The 20,340-nt window shown below is 35.8% G+C and overlaps 4 protein-coding genes across 8 annotated transcripts; 2 read left to right on the top strand and 2 right to left on the bottom strand.

Moving 5' to 3' along the window:
• Positions 1–423: 423 nt before the first annotated feature.
• Positions 424–3,379, bottom strand: LOC135946686 (uncharacterized). 2 transcript variants are annotated; one of them, XM_065495001.1, is made up of 11 exons: positions 2,635–3,379; positions 2,506–2,578; positions 2,387–2,445; positions 2,299–2,334; positions 2,182–2,249; positions 1,934–2,130; positions 1,779–1,876; positions 1,628–1,718; positions 1,488–1,561; positions 1,329–1,428; positions 424–1,278 (listed from the first exon to the last, which is right to left on the bottom strand). In XM_065495001.1, the coding sequence occupies exons 1-11, from the start codon at positions 2,908–2,910 to the stop codon at positions 965–967; spliced, it is 1,386 nt and encodes a 461-aa protein (XP_065351073.1). In that variant the 5' UTR covers positions 2,911–3,379; the 3' UTR covers positions 424–964. The 2 variants fall into 2 exon arrangements, with proteins under 2 accessions (XP_065351073.1, XP_065351072.1); XM_065495000.1 differs by having other exon boundaries at positions 1,779–2,130.
• Positions 3,380–8,840: 5,461 nt separating this feature from the next.
• On the bottom strand, positions 8,841–10,652 carry LOC135945779 (asialoglycoprotein receptor 1-like). 4 transcript variants are annotated; one of them, XM_065493648.1, is made up of 8 exons: positions 10,487–10,652; positions 10,370–10,421; positions 10,231–10,317; positions 10,077–10,172; positions 9,836–9,944; positions 9,710–9,780; positions 9,541–9,655; positions 8,841–9,317 (listed from the first exon to the last, which is right to left on the bottom strand). In XM_065493648.1, exons 1-8 carry the CDS (start codon positions 10,627–10,629, stop codon positions 9,073–9,075), a joined length of 918 nt encoding a protein of 305 aa, XP_065349720.1. In that variant the 5' UTR covers positions 10,630–10,652; the 3' UTR covers positions 8,841–9,072. The 4 variants fall into 4 exon arrangements, with proteins under 4 accessions (XP_065349720.1, XP_065349722.1, XP_065349721.1 ...); XM_065493650.1 differs by having other exon boundaries at positions 10,089–10,172; positions 10,370–10,424; XM_065493649.1 differs by having other exon boundaries at positions 9,722–9,780; positions 10,370–10,424.
• Positions 10,653–11,800: 1,148 nt separating this feature from the next.
• LOC135945780 (sorting nexin-11-like) lies at positions 11,801–14,775 on the top strand. The gene is made up of 6 exons (XM_065493651.1): positions 11,801–11,958; positions 12,461–12,584; positions 13,878–13,978; positions 14,029–14,127; positions 14,216–14,344; positions 14,403–14,775. Exons 2-6 carry the CDS (start codon positions 12,495–12,497, stop codon positions 14,587–14,589), a joined length of 606 nt encoding a protein of 201 aa, XP_065349723.1. The 5' UTR covers positions 11,801–11,958; positions 12,461–12,494; the 3' UTR covers positions 14,590–14,775.
• Positions 14,776–15,337: 562 nt separating this feature from the next.
• On the top strand, positions 15,338–19,504 carry LOC135945777 (uncharacterized). The gene is made up of 9 exons (XM_065493644.1): positions 15,338–15,499; positions 15,563–15,664; positions 15,741–15,821; positions 15,884–16,008; positions 16,101–16,331; positions 16,385–16,616; positions 17,307–17,675; positions 18,273–18,620; positions 18,957–19,504. Exons 1-9 carry the CDS (start codon positions 15,452–15,454, stop codon positions 19,380–19,382), a joined length of 1,962 nt encoding a protein of 653 aa, XP_065349716.1. The 5' UTR covers positions 15,338–15,451; the 3' UTR covers positions 19,383–19,504.
• Positions 19,505–20,340: the final 836 nt, after the last annotated feature.

A 20,340-nucleotide genomic window follows, 5' to 3' on the forward strand; every position in this document is an offset into this window, starting at 1 on the left:
CATAAATAGTGGTACATTATTGTGATGAGATGTACGCGTATAATACTGTATTATAATTATAATAATATCATATTAATACAACAGTACATTATATTTGTGTATTATATATGGTTTTTGTTATAACAATAACCATGAAAATTTTTATAATTTGTCAACAATTAATAAACCCCTTATCTCCATCAAGGCGGGAAGGGCGAGAAGGAACGATGTTTGAATTAAGAAGTCCTTTAAAATTTAATTATATAATTTATTAAACGCAATTAAGCGTGCAACACAACTTGTAAGCCAACAGTCGTTTTTTTATCAATTTTACAACTCTTTGCTAATAATTATGATAACATACATACATTTAAATTAATAATTTTATCCCAAATTATTTACTTGCGTTTTATTCCTTTTTTAAAGTCTTATCATGTGTTTAAAACATTTTTAACCCAAAAATTATCATCTGCTTGAATTGAATGACAGTCCTTACAATATTTTTTGATATTCCTATAAACGTAAAAACACGTAATTTACGTAATTCAATTTACCGGGAATTTCGGATTATTTAATTTATCAAAATTCCATCACTCCTCTCGAAAATTGCCTGCATTGCCCCTCCCTGGTGTATATATTGTATAATCATTTTAATAATATCTTTTTTAATGAAACAAAAACCACTGCTTTTTTGTAACTAGGCAGCATTTGAAACACACGTACAGCGCTGGTTGCATAACGCTCGCACTCTCTAAAAACCTCGTGGGGGTCGCATCTGCATGCCACAATCCATGAGATACCAGCCTCATCCGAGATAATTATTTGACGGTGAATTTCTCGGATTTTTGGTCTAGTAAATACCATGTAACCAAACCCGAAAGTGAAGAAAATTGCGGCTTCCAGTTATTTTAAGGTTTATGTTTATCACGTTAGTTCAATTGATAAAAAAAATTACGGTAAAATGAAATTTTTGACAAAATGACAATTAAAATTCCCAATGAGGTGCATCAGTTTTGGCTTTACATTCTGCCACAACTGATGAAGGAAACCGGCAGAAGACATCAACTTCGTACAGCAGCTCCTCAGTAACGGGCGCTGCATGCAAATTCGGTTCAGGGCCGGGCAATGATATCAGCATCATTGGGCTCTGTTGGGTTGTGCCGTTCACTGTAATCTCGGATGGAACTGCAACTCTCTCAAAGAAATCTAAAGGGTTGACATCGCTGCGACACCAAACGTAAGTGCCGTCCCATGAAGCGTACGCTTGGTCCCATATGATTATTAAGTTTGGCGCCACACCTATTAGCTGAATGTCAATTTCACTTTCAGAGAGAGGAAAAATAATATACCTCTAAAATACAAGTACAAAAGTTCAAACTCTTCCTTGCTTGTGGCGTAGGGTAGTGATCCTCTTCTGTCTAAGCAGGCCATAACTGATGACGTTTCCATCTTGAAAATATCCAATTTCAAAAACGATAAAACAATAATTATTGTTAACAAAAGTATACTTTTTTGATATTGATAGTTCCTTGTGTAACGTAGATAATTCCAGATGTACTTTCAATGTTGGTCACAAAATTAGCTGTGTACATTTGATAGTAAAATGTGAAAGTCAAAATTAGTAGACCTAAAAAATGATCAAACCCACGAGGTATGCAGAATTTCCTACTCTGAAGAAAGCCTCTGAATGTCTGGCAGTCTGAGACTAACTCTCTCTCCGCTGGAATTGCTGTCAACGGCTTTTCAAAAAAAAAAATAATAATAAATAAAACATTTTGAACTTTAAAGAGTTAAAGTACCTCTAGCTGGAAATTATAAGAGTTCCAAAAGCGATCAAGCCCGTTTGACTTGAGGAGGCACTGCAGAAAATCAAAAGCGAAAATATCCTGGTTTTTCTCTAAGCGAAAAAAAAACAAATTCCATCCAGAATTGAAACAATAAAAGCCATAAATACTTTCAATGCTCCTACAGTTGAAAAGACTGTTGATCATATCAGTGGCAAGTTGAAAGTGGGCAGAGAAGTGGTCATCAAACAGGTCATGCATTAAATTAAAACCGAGAGCCATATTCTTCTTCATGCTGTATTTAATTCCAAGCGATTCCATAATTTTCATTTTTTCCGTTCTTGATTGATTGAATGCTTCTTCGTCACTACAAATTATATAAAATCAAAATAACAGTTACAACTACTAGATTTATTACATGGGAAAAAACATCCTAGACATCATATTGAAATATACGTGATCATTAATTTTCGTCGAGTTGTACACCTAAATCAAATCTACAATTTTTCATTTTGAGTAGTTTTTAATGATTTACTATTCCAATGTGTTCCGCTAGGCATTGTATCATTTGCTAAAATTAAACTTATTGTGAGAGATCTAATGTCATTGTTATTTTTGTATACTTTCGCTCGAAAGCTAGTCTTCGTAAAATCTCCAGTTTCCCAGATTTGGTTTGATTCATCTTTAAATTTGCAAAATTTATTACCTTTATTTACCTTTCACTATAGATAAGTTATCATACCTTCTTTAACGTTAAAACTCAGTCTGCAAAAGTGTGAATGCATCATCGATTTGTACCCCACTCCTGATACTGCCTGATCATAAATATATCAATGTAAAATCAACTCCTTATTCCTGCATCTTCTTTTACTTCGCACAATATCTTCTTTTTTTCCGAACAGTCAGCCAATCCTAAGCTCGGTAAACCAACATTAGGATCCGATGGATCACCAAAATCAATGTAAACGCAGGAGTTATTCGCTGATTTCGGATCCACTCCTGCTTTCCAAACTATGTCTTTCTTGATAAAATCGTTTAGATACCGAGTGCACCATCTTAATTTTCCACGACAAGATTCAGTGTCCCTTCCTGATGTCCAGAATTGCCCAGCTAGCTTCAACCTATAGTCTTTGCTTATGCCAGGCATAAAAACTAAATTGAAAAGGACGAATTACAAAAATTAATACTAAATTGATAATTTTATGAAAAATTTAGCGAACCGGACGGCCGCTCCAAACAATTTTGTTTATTTGGATTGTGAATTGATATTAAATCAGTCCCAATTGAGCAGCATCGCTCGTAAGCGTCATCCCAGGCGCCCTGAAAAGGATCGAGGCTCTTATTTATAATTTTACCTGTATAAACAGAGGGAACTAGGTTCTGTTTAGCTGGGAAAAAGCTATGATAAAACTGTTTTGGTAATGTATTGTCGAAACTCACAATTTCATTTGTAAGCTCAATAATATTATTGCTGCACACAATATTCCACTCTCCAAAACGTTTGGGAGCTTATATATGACACATTTTAATTTATATATGTTTTGTATAGAAGTGGAAATTATTACCAAGAAGAACTTTGGCTGGTCTTTTTAGGAATTGCTTATCCTTTTATATTGTTCAATGTTTAAACAATTTTAAAATGATTAATATACTGTTAATCTTACATCCATGATGCATTTGCGCTGCGTTGGACACTCTGGCAACTCGCATTGATCGTCAGAACTTGTGTCTGCCTGATTCAGCTTGTGCAATAAAAGTCCATGAGTTATGTGGTTTTCAATATTCTTACTCTGATTTCAAAAGTCTTCTCTGGGCCTTCGCAAGACAACAAAAGTCGTGTTGAGCAAGTCATTGTTTTTGCTGAGAGCCCCGTACCAGACAAAATGGCACTTTTAGCGGAATCATCGCGAACAGAAACGGCCACACATGAGCCCCCTTGCTTCATTCCATAAATGAAGTAAGAAAACGGCTCGGTGACATTATGGAGGCAGTTTTCGAATTGTAGCGAACACCCAGTGCGTGTAAGTGCTGACCAGAAAACAAGGCCCATCATCGCTACACAGAGTTATTAACGAATCAAGTTATACACGTATGAAGTTTCGTTACAAAAGTCACACTCTTTGTGAACGTTTGAGGGTTACAATAAAGAGTGCAACACCCGAATCAAAGAAATTATTTACAACATAGCAAAAGAAACAGAGAGTGGGAAAAGGGCTAGAGAAGAAAAATCACGAAGTGACGAAGGAGAAAAAATTAAAAATATTTCCTATTGTGTTATTTTTACACGTATTGACTAGTGCAGAACTTACGAGACTTTGACCTATCAAAATCAGAAAGGAAATTAGTCATTGCTATCGGCTTTAACCCCAAACTGCAGCAAGTCCTCCAATTTTCGTTCCAAGTTACCTTGAAGGAGCAAAATAACATTATATTAACTCTTTATTATAGAGCACAAAAATAATCAAGAACCAATTTTTCTCCAAGAAAATAATTGATGCCAAAATATGAAAGTTCCCATTTGCCACGAATTTGTTTTTCTGTAATTATTTTATACTTAATCGCTGGAGCAGGAACAATATTTTAATTTCCAGGAATACCTTTTTTCATGTATTTGGTTCCATCAATTACTTCAAACAAAGATTCCTGCAAATTTTATTGCATTTTATCATAACATATCTTTGCTTTCGTCTATATTTTTAATTGTTTTATCATGTTGCACCACAAATAAATTCAAGCAAAACTTTAAATGACTCTGTGCTTCCTTAGTTGCATTTTGCTGGCCAACAAGCTCATTCAATATTTTAAATTAAATGTGCGAAATAATGTATATGAAAGCATTTATATTACATCTTTTTTGCAATCACTCGCAGATGGACATTTCGGTCTCTGGCATGAAATCTTTTTGTTCAACCCTATAAAGTTGAATATTTTCTAATAATATATAATATCTGTTACCTCGCACAAAAAGTAGGCTTGGAAGGTGCAGTTAATAGGAAAAAGTTGCTTTCTCGATCTTCTATAAATCATGCAGTATGGAGGAGAGAATTGCTTTAAATTCAGTGTGTAATTCAGGTGTGTCACGATGCCACTTGAGCACCAAGTGACACTCGAGCACGATTTTGTTGTTAAGTTTAAGGGATCATTCTTCGAGCATGGCGATGCACTGGTCCAGAGAAATTCCATATCTTCCGCTACGAATTTATGTATGTTAGTAGGTCCAATAATATTGAAAATTATTTTTGCATCATCACCAGAGTCCAGCATGTGCAACCCGTAAATATACATTCCGTCTATCCCAAAATAAGGGTTTTCCGTTTCTTCTACGGAGTCAAGAGCCAGGAGCTCTAATTTCCTAAGAAAACAATTTTCCGCAGCTTTTTTAAAATCAGCCTTTAAAGATTCGTGTTAAAGTATGCAAATTTGAAATCAATCAAAGGTACTTTATCGATGCTGTCAAAATAATATCTCATTCCGTGTTTGACGTAAGCACCGGCAGATCTATCTCGATCGTCAAGCAACTCAGTTATCGTATCTTGATAAATTAAAAATCGGTCATGAGTCATGAGTAGGGTTTGGTTTCATTAAATCGTTAATTATTGCCATCAGTGGCAATTGTTTTTTAAATTAACTTCTGTTACCTCGTATTCCAGCAAAAAAATCTAAAATTCGCATGAGAAATTTTTGAAATCATGGGAGGATAAATGAAATTTTATTATACCCTCCGAGAGTGAAGCTTCATTTAATGTCTTAAAGAATAAGTAATTGAAACAGTTTTCTATTTTATTCATGACTGTACAGCATCTTAACATACCTTTCTTATTTGATTGTATAGATTGCAACGACCTTGGGGGCTGGGGCTTTTATTTTTCGAGGTAGTAGCCTTCTTTGTGGTTTTTGCCGTAGTTCCCTTTGGCTGGTTTGCGTTGGTAATCGCTAGCATGGTGACGCAAAAACGTCAAAACGTAATATATGATTATTTTAAGTCAAATCAAACTAAATAAGAACATTGAACCTATGAAAAGAGCCAGCAAGGAGATTAACCGTAGAAAATGTTTGCCTGCTAACACTTGGGCAATCTTCATCATGAATAAAAAGACTGTGACAATTTTTTCACAATCTACAACCGCGTGCCTGGCTTTTCCTTCCACTATTATTTAACTTGTGAGAAATCAAGCAATTATTTTACTCCCGATACACAAATTCCAACTAAGGGCTCTCACTTACCTTACGAGTTTGGTAAAACAAGCTCAAATATGTGGCCTGATTCAGTTGAAAATGAGTTTGACAGTTGAGGCATCAATTTTACTCGGAAATTGGACAGACCCTGTTTTGTTACTTCCTGTCACCTTGCGCGATAGCTCGCAACACACAGGCAGGGCTGTCAAACGTGTCATAACAAGCGAATAACTCTTGAATTGAGCACTGTCATCTTATCCAACTGATTACAATTTTTCAGCTTTTGTTAAAAGCACTCTAAAAGAACTAATGAGTTTATCCTAAAATGCCCGAAAAATCAGCGTATTTGTTTTAGATAGAATTGACTTTCAATTTGCAAATTACTCATAGCACTGTATATTTATCTTGTTTGAAAATTTCCCTGATTATCTGAATTAAAAGTGATGTTGATTTGTTAGGCAGATCCAGAGTGCATCATAGATAATTAACAGTGCAAAATTTAGGTATACTGTACAATAGCCATATTTATTTGTTTTAAAATGCTCTTCCGCTTTTGTATGCCTTATATACATTCATACCCTTTGTTAGATCACAACTCATGTGAAAATGTTCCTTTTTAGAGTGAACTTTGTAAAGTGTTTTATTTATTAGCGACGTCCGATTCTGTTGACGGTGAAGAAGTTTGTTCAATTAAATGGTCATGATTTAATCGTTCATGTAATTTTACAAAAAAAGATTATAAAAAATAAACCTATAAAATTGGGCAGTTCTTTGAGCACTGCAATTAGGGGCACAGACCGACAAGACATCATCTTTTGGTCCGGACCCCCCCCCCCCCCCCCAAGAAAAAGATCTGAGGAAGCTAAATAAATTTATATAAATTTTACAACAAAGTTATACAATTCTATTTAATAAAATATTATGTGATCTCTTTACTCTTTTTACTGAAACTTATAAAAGATACAATAACAAAATTTTTAATTGAACAATATAACGTTGCGGTAGCGGCTAATGACTGTAACTACACTTGGTAGCGAGCGGCGAATGACTGGTAATTCAAATACCTCGGCGTTTTTTACCTTTAACTGCACTTCGTTACCAAACACGGTTTCGTGCGTCTTTTGTTTTTTTTTTACAATGATCTACACCAGGACAAAATTTTACACCATTATGATGGTTAGAAGCGTGATTTTTATGCCATCTAGTGTATGCGATGACAATATATGCAGACATCGCAGAAATCAAAACTCAATAATCGCCGACATTGTCATCGCCAAATCTCGGGTTTAAGACATCAGAATTACAAGAACAGCACACCGTTCAACTCGTCTAAACCTTCCCTAGATAGCCGAAGGGTTTGGAAGGTGATCAACCCTCATCCCCCTTCCACCCTGTGCATTACAGATAAGATAAAAATCGCGTTGCTTTGCACTTTCAGACACTTTTTCTCTACAAAACAAGTCTCTTAAATTAAAAAAATACTACCCTAAATTGCATTGGCTATCTATAGGAAATTGAGATGAGTCGAACGGTGTGCAGTTTTTAAATTTTTTATAATTAGAACCCAAGATTTGGCGGTGGCAATGTTAGCAAAAATGCATGCACGCGCTTATAATATAACGTTAAACTTGATCTTTGCCGACATAGTCATCCCTAAATCTCGTATTCTAAGCTCTAGACGAGTCGAACGGTGTGCCGTTTTTGCATTTCTGACACTTTGAACCCGAGATTTAGCGATGACAATGTTGGCAAAAATCAAATTTTATGTATGCGTGTATGGTATGTATTTTTGCTAATATTTGTCAAATTATCACATAATTACGATAATAACCATAATAAATATCAAATTGCATACCTGTATCTTTAATTATTTGCACAAATCAATGTCTTAAGGCAGCATAATCACTTGGTAATCAAACTCAAATGTTTAATACCACCTTCAGGGTCAAGTTTTGGCTATAAAATAAATTAGTGAGACGAAGATTTCTTATGGTGTGACGGTATGAAAATAGCTTCACGATAATGCAGATTTTAAATATCGATATCGATTCTACCAACTCATAACGCAAATTTAATAAACTCGTTTTAAGTCTCTCCTGTAAAATCGGTATCGATGTAAATAAAGGTAAAAAACGCCGAGGTATTTGAATTACCAGTCATTCGCCGCTCGCTACCAAGTGTAGTTACAGTCATTAGCCGCTACCGCAATATAACACTCAATTTTGACGAAGCGCCTGCCTTTATATGTAGGTAGGCAGCAGTTGAAACACACGCACAGCGCTGGTTGCATAACCATCTCACTCTCTAACCTCTTGGGGGTCGCAGATTATCTCTCTCAGAAATGCAAATAATCAAATTATGCACGAGATCCCAGCCTTATCCAAGATAATTTTTTGACGAGGGGAATTTCTCAGACTTTTGGTCTACCTAATCGCTCAAAAGTATTGGCAAGGGTCAAGCGTACGAAAAAACCCATAGATTTTCTTATTTAGAGATATTATATCTCGCCACTACTGTCCTAATAGTTTGCTGTCGTGACCAGGATGGCATAATTCCAAAAAGAAAATCTTAGTTCACCCTGCACCCACCACTTTAGTTTCCATTGAATTGCTCCAAAGCGCTCCATAGTTTCATACTGAAATTTTGAAAGTGCACATAATTTGAAAATATAGGGAGAAAAGTATGATATTTAATTTAATTTTCATTTTGTTTGTCTCTTAATTGTTAGCATGGTAGTGAATATAGTATAGGTCGTAATTATATGTATGTACTCGTCCGAAGTAAGGAAAATAAAGCTATACACTCCATACTCTGACGCACGTCCTATCTAATTACAAATACATAAACAAATATGAGGCAAAAGATAAATTAATATCAATTTTTAAATTACAAAAGTCGGAGGAAATTTTAAAAATTAATTTAATAGTCCAGGCGACATAATATTTTAGCTTTCCTCTCTTTCAAATACGCAGATAAAAATGTTAAAAGGAAACATTTTATTTTTTTATTCTTTATACTGATTTTTCACATGCTATTTTGGTTGTAAATCGCACTCCAACAGCCGATTGAGATTGTCATTTGTGCGAATTATATTTAAAGTTGATTTCTCATAATCAAGACTCGTGGGTGACATTTATTTGTGTGATATACAAGCTGCTGGCTGCTCGCAAATATAATGAAAGTACGAGCTGCACTTGCTGTCCTCTAGTTTGTCGGACGCATTGCTCCTAATCCAGACGCAAGCTTCGTTGCCTTGGCCGTAGTCGCTCGGCTCTCCTTCGCTCCACAGGAGACTGTTAGTCGACAGAGATGTGCCATCGTGCCAAAAGAATTGTCCAGCATTGCTTCGAGCGTCCGATGCTGACAACCACCACGGAACTAGAGGAATCAAAAAATAAATTGTGTTGCAATCAGGCAAGGAAATTTTTAAGATGTAAAAGAAATTTCACGTTCGAGCGTCGTCTAGTGTATGATATCAGATAAATGGGGCGCTGATAATATTTTATTTATCACTCGATGAGAACAGTTAGTTTATATTATAGTTTCTTAATCAATTAGTGACAGAGAGAAGAGAGCGAGTTACACACACTGATGCACTCACCAATTGTCAATTCACGTGCTTTGCGGTGGACATAAGTCAGTTCCTGCTGCGTTTTTGGAGAAGCCAGATGCAGCTTTTGCATTTCGCAGAGCACCTTTGCTTCGTACCAAGTTACCTGTAAAATAAAATCCTCAATTAAAAATCATCAAACACTCAGAGCCATATAGACTGGTTCACAAACTCTCGTTTCGTTGGAAAACAGATATGTTTTTCCGTTCGGCAGAACAGTCAAATTGGAAACTGGAAAATTTTATGATCTTAATTTAAAGAAGAGCTATTCAGTTAAACAATTAACCATCTGAAGGGCAGTGCGATGTGTCCTTTTCCGGATTTCGAATGCTGGATGATTTCAGATCATTTAAGTATCTCCGTGTTGCTTCCAAATTCATTGATATATCTGAAACCTTTTAGGTTCGAAACTCAATAATAAGTTTTTGAATTACATTATAAACTTACAATAATTATGAACATTTCTCAAATTCAAGTATAAAAATGCTTTAGAGGGACTTATTATAGGAATCACAAAAACCTCTCACCTTGGAACTAACCTCTCGCTCAAACCTATTTTGTTTTGCATTGACCTCACTCACAGTGTTGGCTAAGAGGCGCATCTCTGACTGAAACTCATCTATCTGATTCCAATTTTAATAAATTGGTAATTGTCAACACTGCATTATACTTAAATTTTACCATTTTTGAAATTGTTCCGATATTCTCCTTGAATTCCTTTTTCAGCTCGGAATTAAGCTTTTGAATCTCGTTTCCATTGCTTTCTCTCTAAAATAATTCCCTGAATTATACAGCCGTGTGTTTCTGACGAATTCTTTACCACGGCCTCCAACACAAATGGCAGAGAATTGGCTGAAAAATCGGCTCCGCTGCTGCTAAGATATGGCTCAAGATGCAAATTATATCTGTATGTGGTTTAAAAATTAAAAATATCTACCTGCTGCTCCTCTCGCCGCACTTAGAGACCAGATCTTTAACAATTTTGACCTGAATATGACACGAGTCATCATCCTCAGGAAAAATGTCTGCGTTGACTCGTGCAGAAAGACAGATGATAAGCAAAAGTCCGAGTACGACCATAGCTACGTAAATCTGATGTTTTGGTTTCGCGCAAAATGGGGGAAAGAAGACCGCCTTCTTGGCCTTGAGATGGTCAAGAATATAGGTGAGACCTTTTCTTTCAGAGAGTGCACGCTCTCTATATAGGGATATAAATAGGGTGTAAATTATCATCTTATTGGTTTTAAATAATTTGTTTATTTTTAAGTCAGGTCATTTTTGTTTGACCCGATTTTAGCAGAGATGCAGTGCACAACAAGTTTTTCCAAAATTTCAATGCGCAAAAATGCACCACTGATTTTTGAGCAAAAAACAAAAAACGAAAATTTACCCCCATTTTCCAAATTTCTCCTAAAAGGCAACATATTCTGAGCCAAACAAGTCAGAAAAAATTAAAAATTCTTAACAAAAACAGTTTTGTAAAAATGATGAGCGGCCAAACCTTTTGCCTCTCTCCTGACTACAGTCATGCCCAGTTGCTTTTCAGTCGTGGCTTTTAATTTCGTGCCCTTCTTTCTCTCCTTTAACAAAATCGGTCGGCCCACCTTGGGCCGTCTCCGAGCCAGAATGCCCATCTTGGGCACTCGGATTTAATCTAGAACTAGTTTACTCATAGACGCCGCGTGCAGTAGGCCCCAGTGCCACATTTGATTCTTTTTAAATAATTATTTTGAAAATTTCAACATTGAAACGCTTGTTAAATATTATATTGAGATTCATATATTATAATAATATTTATTATTTATAATAAATATTGTTTATTAATACATATCGATATTTATATAATATTTATTGGTCATTTAAAGGGCAAATATGAGATTCAGTACAGTCCGATTTGTCCCATTCTAAATCTAGGAGTTGAGGCAAATAATGTTTTCGAGTGAGCGAGACTTATTGTTTTTAATTTTATAAAACTGTATCTGGCACTGTAACTTGCAAAAAAAGATCGAAGATCTGAGCAGCATTTTCTTTTTATTGTATTGTAAATTTTTCTAATCTATAATATAGTTTACTAATCGCTTCAAGATATTTGAAAAAAAAAATATTTTGCACTTCTGAGAAAGTTCATGCATGCGGCAATCTCCGCGATAGCTTGCGAGAGATCATTTTTGAAGTGAAAATAGTCGACTCAGATGGAATGTGTAGTGCTTCAAAAACCGGTCAGCGTTGCGTCAGCAACACAGCTGCTCGGCTCACTTAATATACGACGAAGTATATCCCCGTTTGTTTTGCTCATTAAGTTATCAGTCGGCGCAAGTCCATCGAGTGAGACGCACATCGGATAGAGCTCCCGCGACATCACTCCGGGAGGCTGTGCTACGTTTCAACTCTCCAAAAATATTTAATCAGGTCAGACTGTTAACCTTCCTGAATAACACAAATCTTTGAAAATCGGATATTTGTGAGGAAGAGAACAAGTTTCTGTTTTCTAGTCAAGGCCGAATAGCTATTTTTCTTTTCCTGGTGCTGCGATGGGAGAAGTAAAATGCCGCTGTTCGCTCTTCTCCTGATTTGGAGATGCGGAAGAATGTTGTTCCTGTTCTTTTATTGCTTATTTTATAAATACATTAATTTAATTCATTTCATAATTTTACTCTGCTTCAGTGATTTAAGCTTGAAGGGATTAAATAACACATTCTCACGACTTTCATGACATCACGAATTACTCAACACGTGTACTAAGCACTCACTCACCATCTTTTTATTTTGACATCGAAAACATTGGCATTGACTCTCTCGCTTTATCTCTTCAACAAACTCTCTTTTTCAATCATCTGTCTGCTTCCTGGTTAGGAGGAATCGGATGTATTCCGCCCACTGACCTCTAAATTCAATTTAATTTTAATTTTAGCGACTTCGTCTGGCGAGCGGCAATCGGCCTTGGCATGAGTTCAACGCAGATTTTAGTGCAGGAGCCTTTGCTCGTGCGCCTCTCGCCTGTCTCCAGTTACACTACATTTACTATTTACGTCAAGGTGAGACGATTGAATTTCCTGTCAGTAGCGAATTACTATCGTGACTATTGTTTCAAATATGTACGTGGAAAGAGCGCTAAAGAGATCTGAGACTGATGCAGTCTTTCAAAAGTTATAAGCTCAACAGTAAATTTGAAAAATTCTTTTTACCTTACTCGAAAAAAGTTCAACCAAATTAAAGGTTTAAAGAAGAAATAATCATTACAAAATTGAAAAGCAATAAATATAATTTCATTTGTGTGCTTCTTGTTTTGTTATTTCATGGAGTTGTCAAAACCAAATTTATATGGATAAAATCACGCTTTCTTTAATTCTTATAACTTTTAAGTCTTAAAATGCCTTTTTTGAATTCGAAAGAGTTTTTAACGGAAAACATTATCTTAACAATAATTCCAATTTATTTAAATAATGAACAGGAGAAGATTTATCTTTATTAAAAAGTATTACATTTTGTCAAACTATTAATCTTAAATACCTCTAACTGAATTCACCATCACGCTTGGAAATAATTTCCCACTTCAGATTCAGCTTGCATTTTTTTACTTGGCTTTAACTTTTATATAGGCTTTTTCCTTTCTGTGCAGTTTCATATCCTTGTTAGATTATCTTACACAGATACATCGTCAGCATTATGGAAGCTTGTGCATGAAACCCCTAAATACTGTTTTTTCTTTGTGCCTTGGCTTACCGCATACTTTACGTAATAACTTGTCATTGGAAAACATCTCAGCGAAATTAATATTTCCTTCATTGTTTAAAGAAATTTTATAAAATAATTGTGATGAAATGCATTGATCCTCTCTAGCTATATTTATCACCATTGAATATCATTAACAGACATTTTTTGTTCAAAAGGGAGTGAAAATTGTTTCTCGACTTGTTTATAAATTGATTTTCAATAGTATAAATATTTAATTAAAGAGCTCAGCGTTAAACTTTAATGTGATAGATTTGTTGTTTCTGTTTATTAATTTGCTGCAATATCTCAGTCTTGTGTATAATTATAGAATTATCAAGTGTGGTATAAACATAAAAATAAAACAAAATCTGTATACGATTTAATTGGTGATATTTTATCTTACATTTCGATGTGTAACGCGCGAGGGCCTCAATGAATACACTTTTTAGAGTACATATATGATTATTAAACATAATTAATCCAGTAATAAAAATTAAATAAGGTTTTTTCCTTCTTTCTTGGCTTACTGCATACTTCACGTAATAACTTGCCGTCAGACATAACCAATACAAAAAAAAAACACTTACAAAATCTGATTAAAAATATTTTTCCAGACAAACCACCCAGCTTTCAGTGTTCCCAAGTCCTCCTGTCGCCGCAAGTATTCCGAGTTCCAATGGCTCCGCCAAATTCTTATTCGCCATCATCCATACAGGTTATACATCTAACTTTATATTGGGCTCGCAAATTAAATATAATTCACAGGAATCCACCTCAGCTTCCACCTAGTGTTTTCTTCCTGAATTCCAAAGACGAAAAGTTTTTAGAGGAAAGGCGGCATGGCTTGCAAGTATTTCTCAGAGAGTGAGTGTTTCTTAAATTTTTTTTTAAAAGTTATTCGTTTAAAAAGAAATTAGCTTCTATTAAAAGACACAATTTAAAATAATTTCAGATTAATAGGCGTGCCATGCTATTTAGGGGAAAAAGCAGTGCACATGTTTTTGCAAACAGAGTTGAGCACCGACTGCATTGAAGAAAACATTAAAGGAATTAGGGACGATTCTGTGATCAAAAATGCCAAGTAAAAAATGAATTTAAAATTCCGCTTCTGACCAAAATTGATTAAAATTTGCATCCAGGTATTGGCCACGGATTTCTGAAAGCACTGATGTGAGTTTAGCGATGGAGCCAACGCAACCGCGGTCTATTCAGAGGCATTCAAGTCCAAGGAAAGCGATATCAAGTTCGACTGGCGACTCGTTACCTAGATCTCCTGCGGCCATGTGGTCCTCGCCCCATTCCTATGGTTCCGCCTACATTTGCTAAAACAAGAATTTATTTTATTTTTAATTTTGTTTTGTGAAACTTAAGCTGTGAACACTTGCGTGAAACACTGTAATAAACTGAAGGAATTGCTCACGTTACCTATAAATGTTTATGATGCTGCGCATTTTGTGTTTTAAAATAAATCAAAAAATAATTATATTATTATATTATGGTATATAAAACAAATACTTTCATTTACATTAAGCTATGAGTTCGAGGGATTATTTACACGCCAAATGAAAAGATACAATGAAAATATTCTTGCTCATCTTTCCTCAATTTCCTTCTCAGTAATTTCTTGCTGTCCATTTCCCCCATTTCCAAAGATGCGGTTGGCCATATGTTCAGTTTTTCGTTTTAAAACACATAATATTTAACTCAAAATTTTGCTAATCATTCCTAAAAAAAAGAATACGGGGTATTACTAAAATTCTTGGAATTAATACCTATGAATGGCGTAGCGCTAGAAACTAATGTAAACCAAAGGCATGCCTCACTCCCGCTGATTTTTGCGCAGCCAGTAAGAGGTACCAACAAAAATAAATTATATAATATAAAAATTATGTCTGAGCCTCAACGACAAATATGATTCAACCATTTCATTGAAAAAATTTTTTATCAATTTAAATTAAATTTACCAGTAATTTACTTTGAACTTCAGGAACTTCCTATTGAAATGGATAAACCATTTCATTTATGGTGGCAGCGCTGGAAAAATTGACCTCCAACCGTTGTTAATTTTTGTTTGTAAACAGAGTTTGGATCGAGCCCGATCGATCCGTGGTGCCGTCATGTGTACATCCACTAGTTAATTTCGCACTTTTTTTAAACCCGTTTTATCAGTACATTATAATCAGTATTCATGTTAGAATTATCAATAATGGAGGAAGAAGAAGATGTAGTTTTCAAGGTTTTTTCATTCTCTTACTGTATGGTATGTTTATGTATGTCTAAAAAAATTGTCTAATAATAGGGTGGTGCGTTGCACGAGCATCTGATCAACTCAGGGTTCTCGGATTTTGAGGTTTATGACAAGAACTGGAGCTTAGATTCGACTGAAGAGCACTTACAAAAGGTTCTAATCTCAAATTCCGGAGAACATTTTTTAATGTTTGCATTAATGGCGCTTATTCTATTTTTCTTAATTTTAGGCTAAACTTTTCGGAAATTTTTTCAATTTCTTACCTGATTTTAAGTGGAGTTTGCAGAAATATTTACCAGCTTTTTATAAGGTAATGCCGTGTATAAATAATTACTAAATCAATCAAGTTTTAATACTAATTTAAATTTTTAGGACAGCCGGTGCTATGACAAATTTTTGAACTCTCTTCTTGATTCGACTATCATTCGCCCAGAAGCAGAATATTGGCTTCAAAACGTCCGACGGTCATTTAAGACTCAAAACATTAGCTGCTTGCAGTAAGAAAATTCAAAATAAAAAAATAATAGCATCTCAATCTGATTATTGAGTATGTATCTTACATTTTTATGCTTGGATTGTTCAATTCTAGGCCTGAAGACAGCTATGCTATGTGGCAGTCCCCATTCACCTGGCTTGTGGAAAAGCCCCTCTTGGTGTTTTTCCTGTGCCAGGGCGGTGTGTTGGCCTATGACAGAATTTCAAGTCAGCACAGGTTGCTGAGCTTGAAACATCTCTTGGCTGGCCTTGAGTCTTTCAACCGCAAACTTGGAATGGCCATGCACCTCAGTCAACAGAATGAAATGTCTCAACGCTTCCTTTCGTTAGTTTTTTTCTATTTAAATAATTTACAATTTTAAGTATTGTCGTCCCCAGGAATACTTTCAACAACCTGGTGGATACATTTGTCCTGAAAAACTCGCCAAACGTGCTTTTCAAGCTGGTCGACCTTCTGCAGAGATTTTCAACCAGTCTGAATTGTTGCATGGAGAGAATGCACCATGTCAGCCCCCTGCCTGCTGAGTTTGACTGCAGACACGCCTTGGCTGCCCTCGGCACCCCTGCGTGCTTTTCCAAAAGAGCTGATGTTGCCCTAAGAGATCTCAAGGTAGGGAATTATCTTTAAAGTGTTTCAAAATAATTACCAAGGAATAAAATTGAATGGTTTTTTATGTATTGGACAGGAAAAATTCAATAAAGATGGAATTATATATTTTCCAAGAAGATTGCACGGCCAGTAAATTAAATTTAAATTGGCCAACATTGCAATAGAAACCAGTTCTGAATCAATTTTGTTTCCAGCCTGTCTTATTTACAAGGATTTTATTTTTAAATTATATTTCATTATCATGGTCGTACAATTTTGGAAAATGTCTCATTCCGTCCTGAGATTTATCTATTTTCCCTACTCCATATTTAAAAACTGGTTTTCGGCCTATGCTTATATTCCAAAAATTTCCTTTGCGGGTAACATTGGAATTTAAACATTAATTCATCATTATTTATTAATGTTGTGTGTTTACATCTCAAATTTCTTGTTTAAAAATCTGGATAATTTTAACGAATTTTAGTTTAGATCCTGTCACGTGGTGTAATTTAAATTTGTCATGATTAACAGTGACCAATTTATTCTCAGCCAGATTGGCACTAAAATTTTTAAAATTTATGATATTTTTAAATTCAAATCACAAACTAACGATTTTAGGTTGATTTTAATCTGGAATAAGTACTGAATTAATCCCAAAACATTATTTATTGTTTAAAATCGAGAAGTCAAAATGTCTCACTTTCATTTCAGGATGTGCAGCTGTTCTATAAAGAAGTGCTGACCATCTTCACTCACCAGCTGGCAATGAACTTCATTGCCCACGGCCAGCATGGTGGCTGCAAAGACATTTTCCCTGCTCTTCAAGACTTGAGTTCAGCCCTATCGAACGCCAACCTGGAGCTCAAGCAGATCATCGACCTCATCAGGGGCGTCAACCTTCTGAAAGCGCCTCCTAAAGTGGCGCAAGTGAACGGCGCAAAGAGGAAGAACTACTTCACTGATCCAGTTGTTCCTGCAATCGAGAGTTCCGGGATGCACCTGAAGAATGCCCTTTCCTTTGTTCTCAACTCTAGCAACCTGAGCGACTCAGGGTTTGGACACGCGCTGCAAACCCTTCAGGTTGGTTTAAATGACACATGGTTTGATTTGAGTTGTGAAGTCATTTTTCATTAAATTTTGACGAGATTTTACTTACTTAAAAAGACAAATCAATCGTTAGTTCATTTTTTAATTTCCGGAATATTCTCTAGATTTTACTTTTGCCAGGATATTGGCAAATAGCTTTTGGCGATACCATTCTCGAGTACGGCTACACAGGCTTTGAGAGACTTGGGGATCTGCACAGCAGCGATAGATGTAGTTGCAATGTACACTTCATACAGGAAATTAGCTGCCTCTGCTGCTTTTGTCAAATCAGGAGCGAGAATTAGTGTAGGGAATTGCGCCAGCAGTTCTTGAGCTCCTCAATGAAGATGGGATTGGTCGTTGGCACAGTTTTTCAAGCTGTTCAGAAATTCGCATTTTCTCAACCCTTGCGGTGAAAGTTTTGGGTTTGAGAGTATGCAGCATTACGCTTTTCAATGACATACATGGGGTTTTTCTTAAATTTTCTAGAATTCCCATTACTGTATGTGGTTCAGGAATGGCTCCATAAATTCAATGGTTTCTTGTCAGAAGTGGTTCAAATTAATTTCCAGTATTCTCTCTGATTTCCAGGCGAGCCGAATGGAGCTGGCTGCTGCAGACTCGTTCCTGCACAAAGCGGAAATCCTGATCAACCGCCTGAGCAAAAGCAAAGCGCTCCCTGAGGAGAACCAGGAGACACCCTCGAGTTCAGAGCACCCACCCATCTCGCTTGACCTGTCTTCCACTCTATCTGAGGTGGGCGACCCCTTCCTGGAGGAGGTCTATCAGGGCACCAGCATGTCTGGCAACTCGCTTGAGTGGGATGACGGCGAAGAGACAGCTGACGTCTCACGGGACAGCGCTAACAACACCTACTACAAGCACCTGATGAATGAGCTGCAGTGCGTTCTGGTCAGCAAGGGCCGCAGTAGAATTAAGGTATGTAATGGAGCTGCGAGACAAATTTAATTCATAAGATCAAGAACAAGTAATTAAAAAAATATGATTTTGAAAATATGATCAAAATGGGAATTTATTCGGTTTGCGATTTAAATAATAATTTATGCTTTTAGTTTCAATCAAACATCTTTGTTCTTTATGAAATCATAATTATGTAAATTTGATTTTTTTTGTAAAATCTGACTAAAAGACTCCTAGATCTAATTACAAATATTTCAAACCTGTTTTACAAAATGGAGTATTATTATTTTTAAATTAAAATCTGATTTAAGGAGCAACAAATTGATAGCTAATAACTTAATAATTTGGTCCCAGGGGGAATCAGCTGACACCTCGTTAGTGACGCCAGTCAACTCTTTTGAAGGATCTGCTGTTGCAATGGCCACAAGCACGCCGTTTGTGCCTGCTAGAATGAAGGTTGAAGCCAACACGACCATCGATTTGGACTCGTCGATCACTTTGTCTGACTCTAACAAGACCATAGAACTTGTATCGACCGACTCTTCAGCAGCAGAAAGCGTGCGGCCGACCCCAAAGCCCAGGAGGAGCAAGTACGCCGCTGAGAGGATGGAGCAGATGACCTACGTGAGTCCGGCTACCATGGGCTTGGGGGGTGACAGTCCCAAGAGTTTGGCCAATATGATTGCCCAAAGGGCGCAGCAAATGACCAGAGTTGAGGAGACATTTGAAGATGAGACTGTTTTCGAGGACGCGCAGGACAAAACCATCCAACTGGAGTGACCTCTGCACTTCCTACTCTCATAGAATGTGCCTTTTTGTAATAAAAAATGCAAGCATTGTTGTCTCAGAGTGAGATGTATTTGAATAAAGTGTAGCAAAGCTTGGAGCTTTTATTAAATAAATTGTCACTTTTTAATTTAAATTAAAAAAATACCTTGAATATGAATGATATTAGCATATATAAATTATAAGAATTCAATCAAGTACCTCAGATTCTTACCAAATGAAATTAGTACACCGAAGGTACTTTTTGGAATTTTCAGCGAAGTGAGTTGTAGATGAGAGTCATCACTAAACATGCCATTATTGCACCACCTTAAATTTGAAGCAGAACAATTTAGAGGACACAAGAAGTCTTGAGAGTAAGGGCAGAGTTTCAAGTGTTTGAAATATAAAATGAAGTTGGTAAAAAAGACCAGAGTTGCTACGTTCATATTAAAGAGAAAAAATTCTCCATTTCCCCATGAAGCTGCCAAATAAGTGTAGATAATCATCTAAATGGCTCTAAATAAATTTAAATCCAATTGGCTATCTACTCCAGATTCATAATATTAATTGCTGATTTGAAAATACAAGATCATAGGAATAAACAAAACTCATCAAGCAGAGGTTCTCTGTGGCTGAAAAGCTGACAAAATAAACCACTTGACACGATGGTATGTGTAGGCTTATAAGAAAAAACTTTCTACTCAGTGATATTCTTCTTATTTTTCTGTATCAAATTAGCTTCAAATGAATGTAACTTTACTGTCTCTTTTCTAAGAAAAATATTATTTTATTATCCCTCTACAAAACCAATCCACCAAATAATATATTATTGAGTTAGGGAACTCTATTTGGCTGCAAGCTAATTCATTTCAATTATCTTCATTTTTATGAACTTATAGTATCTATTGGTTTTTCTATCATTTAATGTGCTATCCACTCGTGTTACAGCGGGGAGAGAGAGAGAGAGAGA

This window comes from Cloeon dipterum, chromosome X (genome assembly GCF_949628265.1).
Source record: "Cloeon dipterum chromosome X, ieCloDipt1.1, whole genome shotgun sequence".
NCBI lineage: Eukaryota > Metazoa > Arthropoda > Insecta > Ephemeroptera > Baetidae > Cloeon > Cloeon dipterum.

Bases quoted from the DNA above. Each gene is read 5' to 3' on its own strand.
- LOC135946686 (XM_065495000.1), bottom strand. From the start codon at position 2,910: ATGCCTGGCATAAGCAAAGACTATAGGTTGAAGCTAGCTGGGCAATTC. The intron at 2,250-2,298 runs GTAAATCATTAA...GATTTGATTTAG, and splicing joins TAGCGGAACACATTGGAATA to GTGTACAACTCGACGAAAAT. The intron at 1,719-1,778 runs GTACTTTAACTC...TTTTTTGAAAAG, and splicing joins CTTATAATTTCCAGCTAGAG to CCGTTGACAGCAATTCCAGC.
- LOC135945779 (XM_065493647.1), bottom strand. From the start codon at position 10,629: ATGGTCGTACTCGGACTTTTGCTTATCATCTGTCTTTCTGCACGAGTC. The intron at 9,781-9,835 runs GTTAATTGTTTA...AAAATTTTCCAG, and splicing joins ATCGCACTGCCCTTCAGATG to TTTCCAATTTGACTGTTCTG. The intron at 9,318-9,540 runs GTGAGTGCATCA...TGATTCCTCTAG, and splicing joins AGCACGTGAATTGACAATTG to TTCCGTGGTGGTTGTCAGCA.
- LOC135945780 (XM_065493651.1), top strand. From the start codon at position 12,495: ATGAGTTCAACGCAGATTTTAGTGCAGGAGCCTTTGCTCGTGCGCCTC. The intron at 12,585-13,877 runs GTGAGACGATTG...ATATTTTTCCAG, and splicing joins CATTTACTATTTACGTCAAG to ACAAACCACCCAGCTTTCAG. The intron at 13,979-14,028 runs GTTATACATCTA...TATAATTCACAG, and splicing joins ATTCGCCATCATCCATACAG to GAATCCACCTCAGCTTCCAC.
- LOC135945777 (XM_065493644.1), top strand. From the start codon at position 15,452: ATGTTAGAATTATCAATAATGGAGGAAGAAGAAGATGTAGTTTTCAAG. The intron at 15,665-15,740 runs GTTCTAATCTCA...TCTTAATTTTAG, and splicing joins CTGAAGAGCACTTACAAAAG to GCTAAACTTTTCGGAAATTT. The intron at 16,332-16,384 runs GTTAGTTTTTTT...TGTCGTCCCCAG, and splicing joins ATGTCTCAACGCTTCCTTTC to GAATACTTTCAACAACCTGG.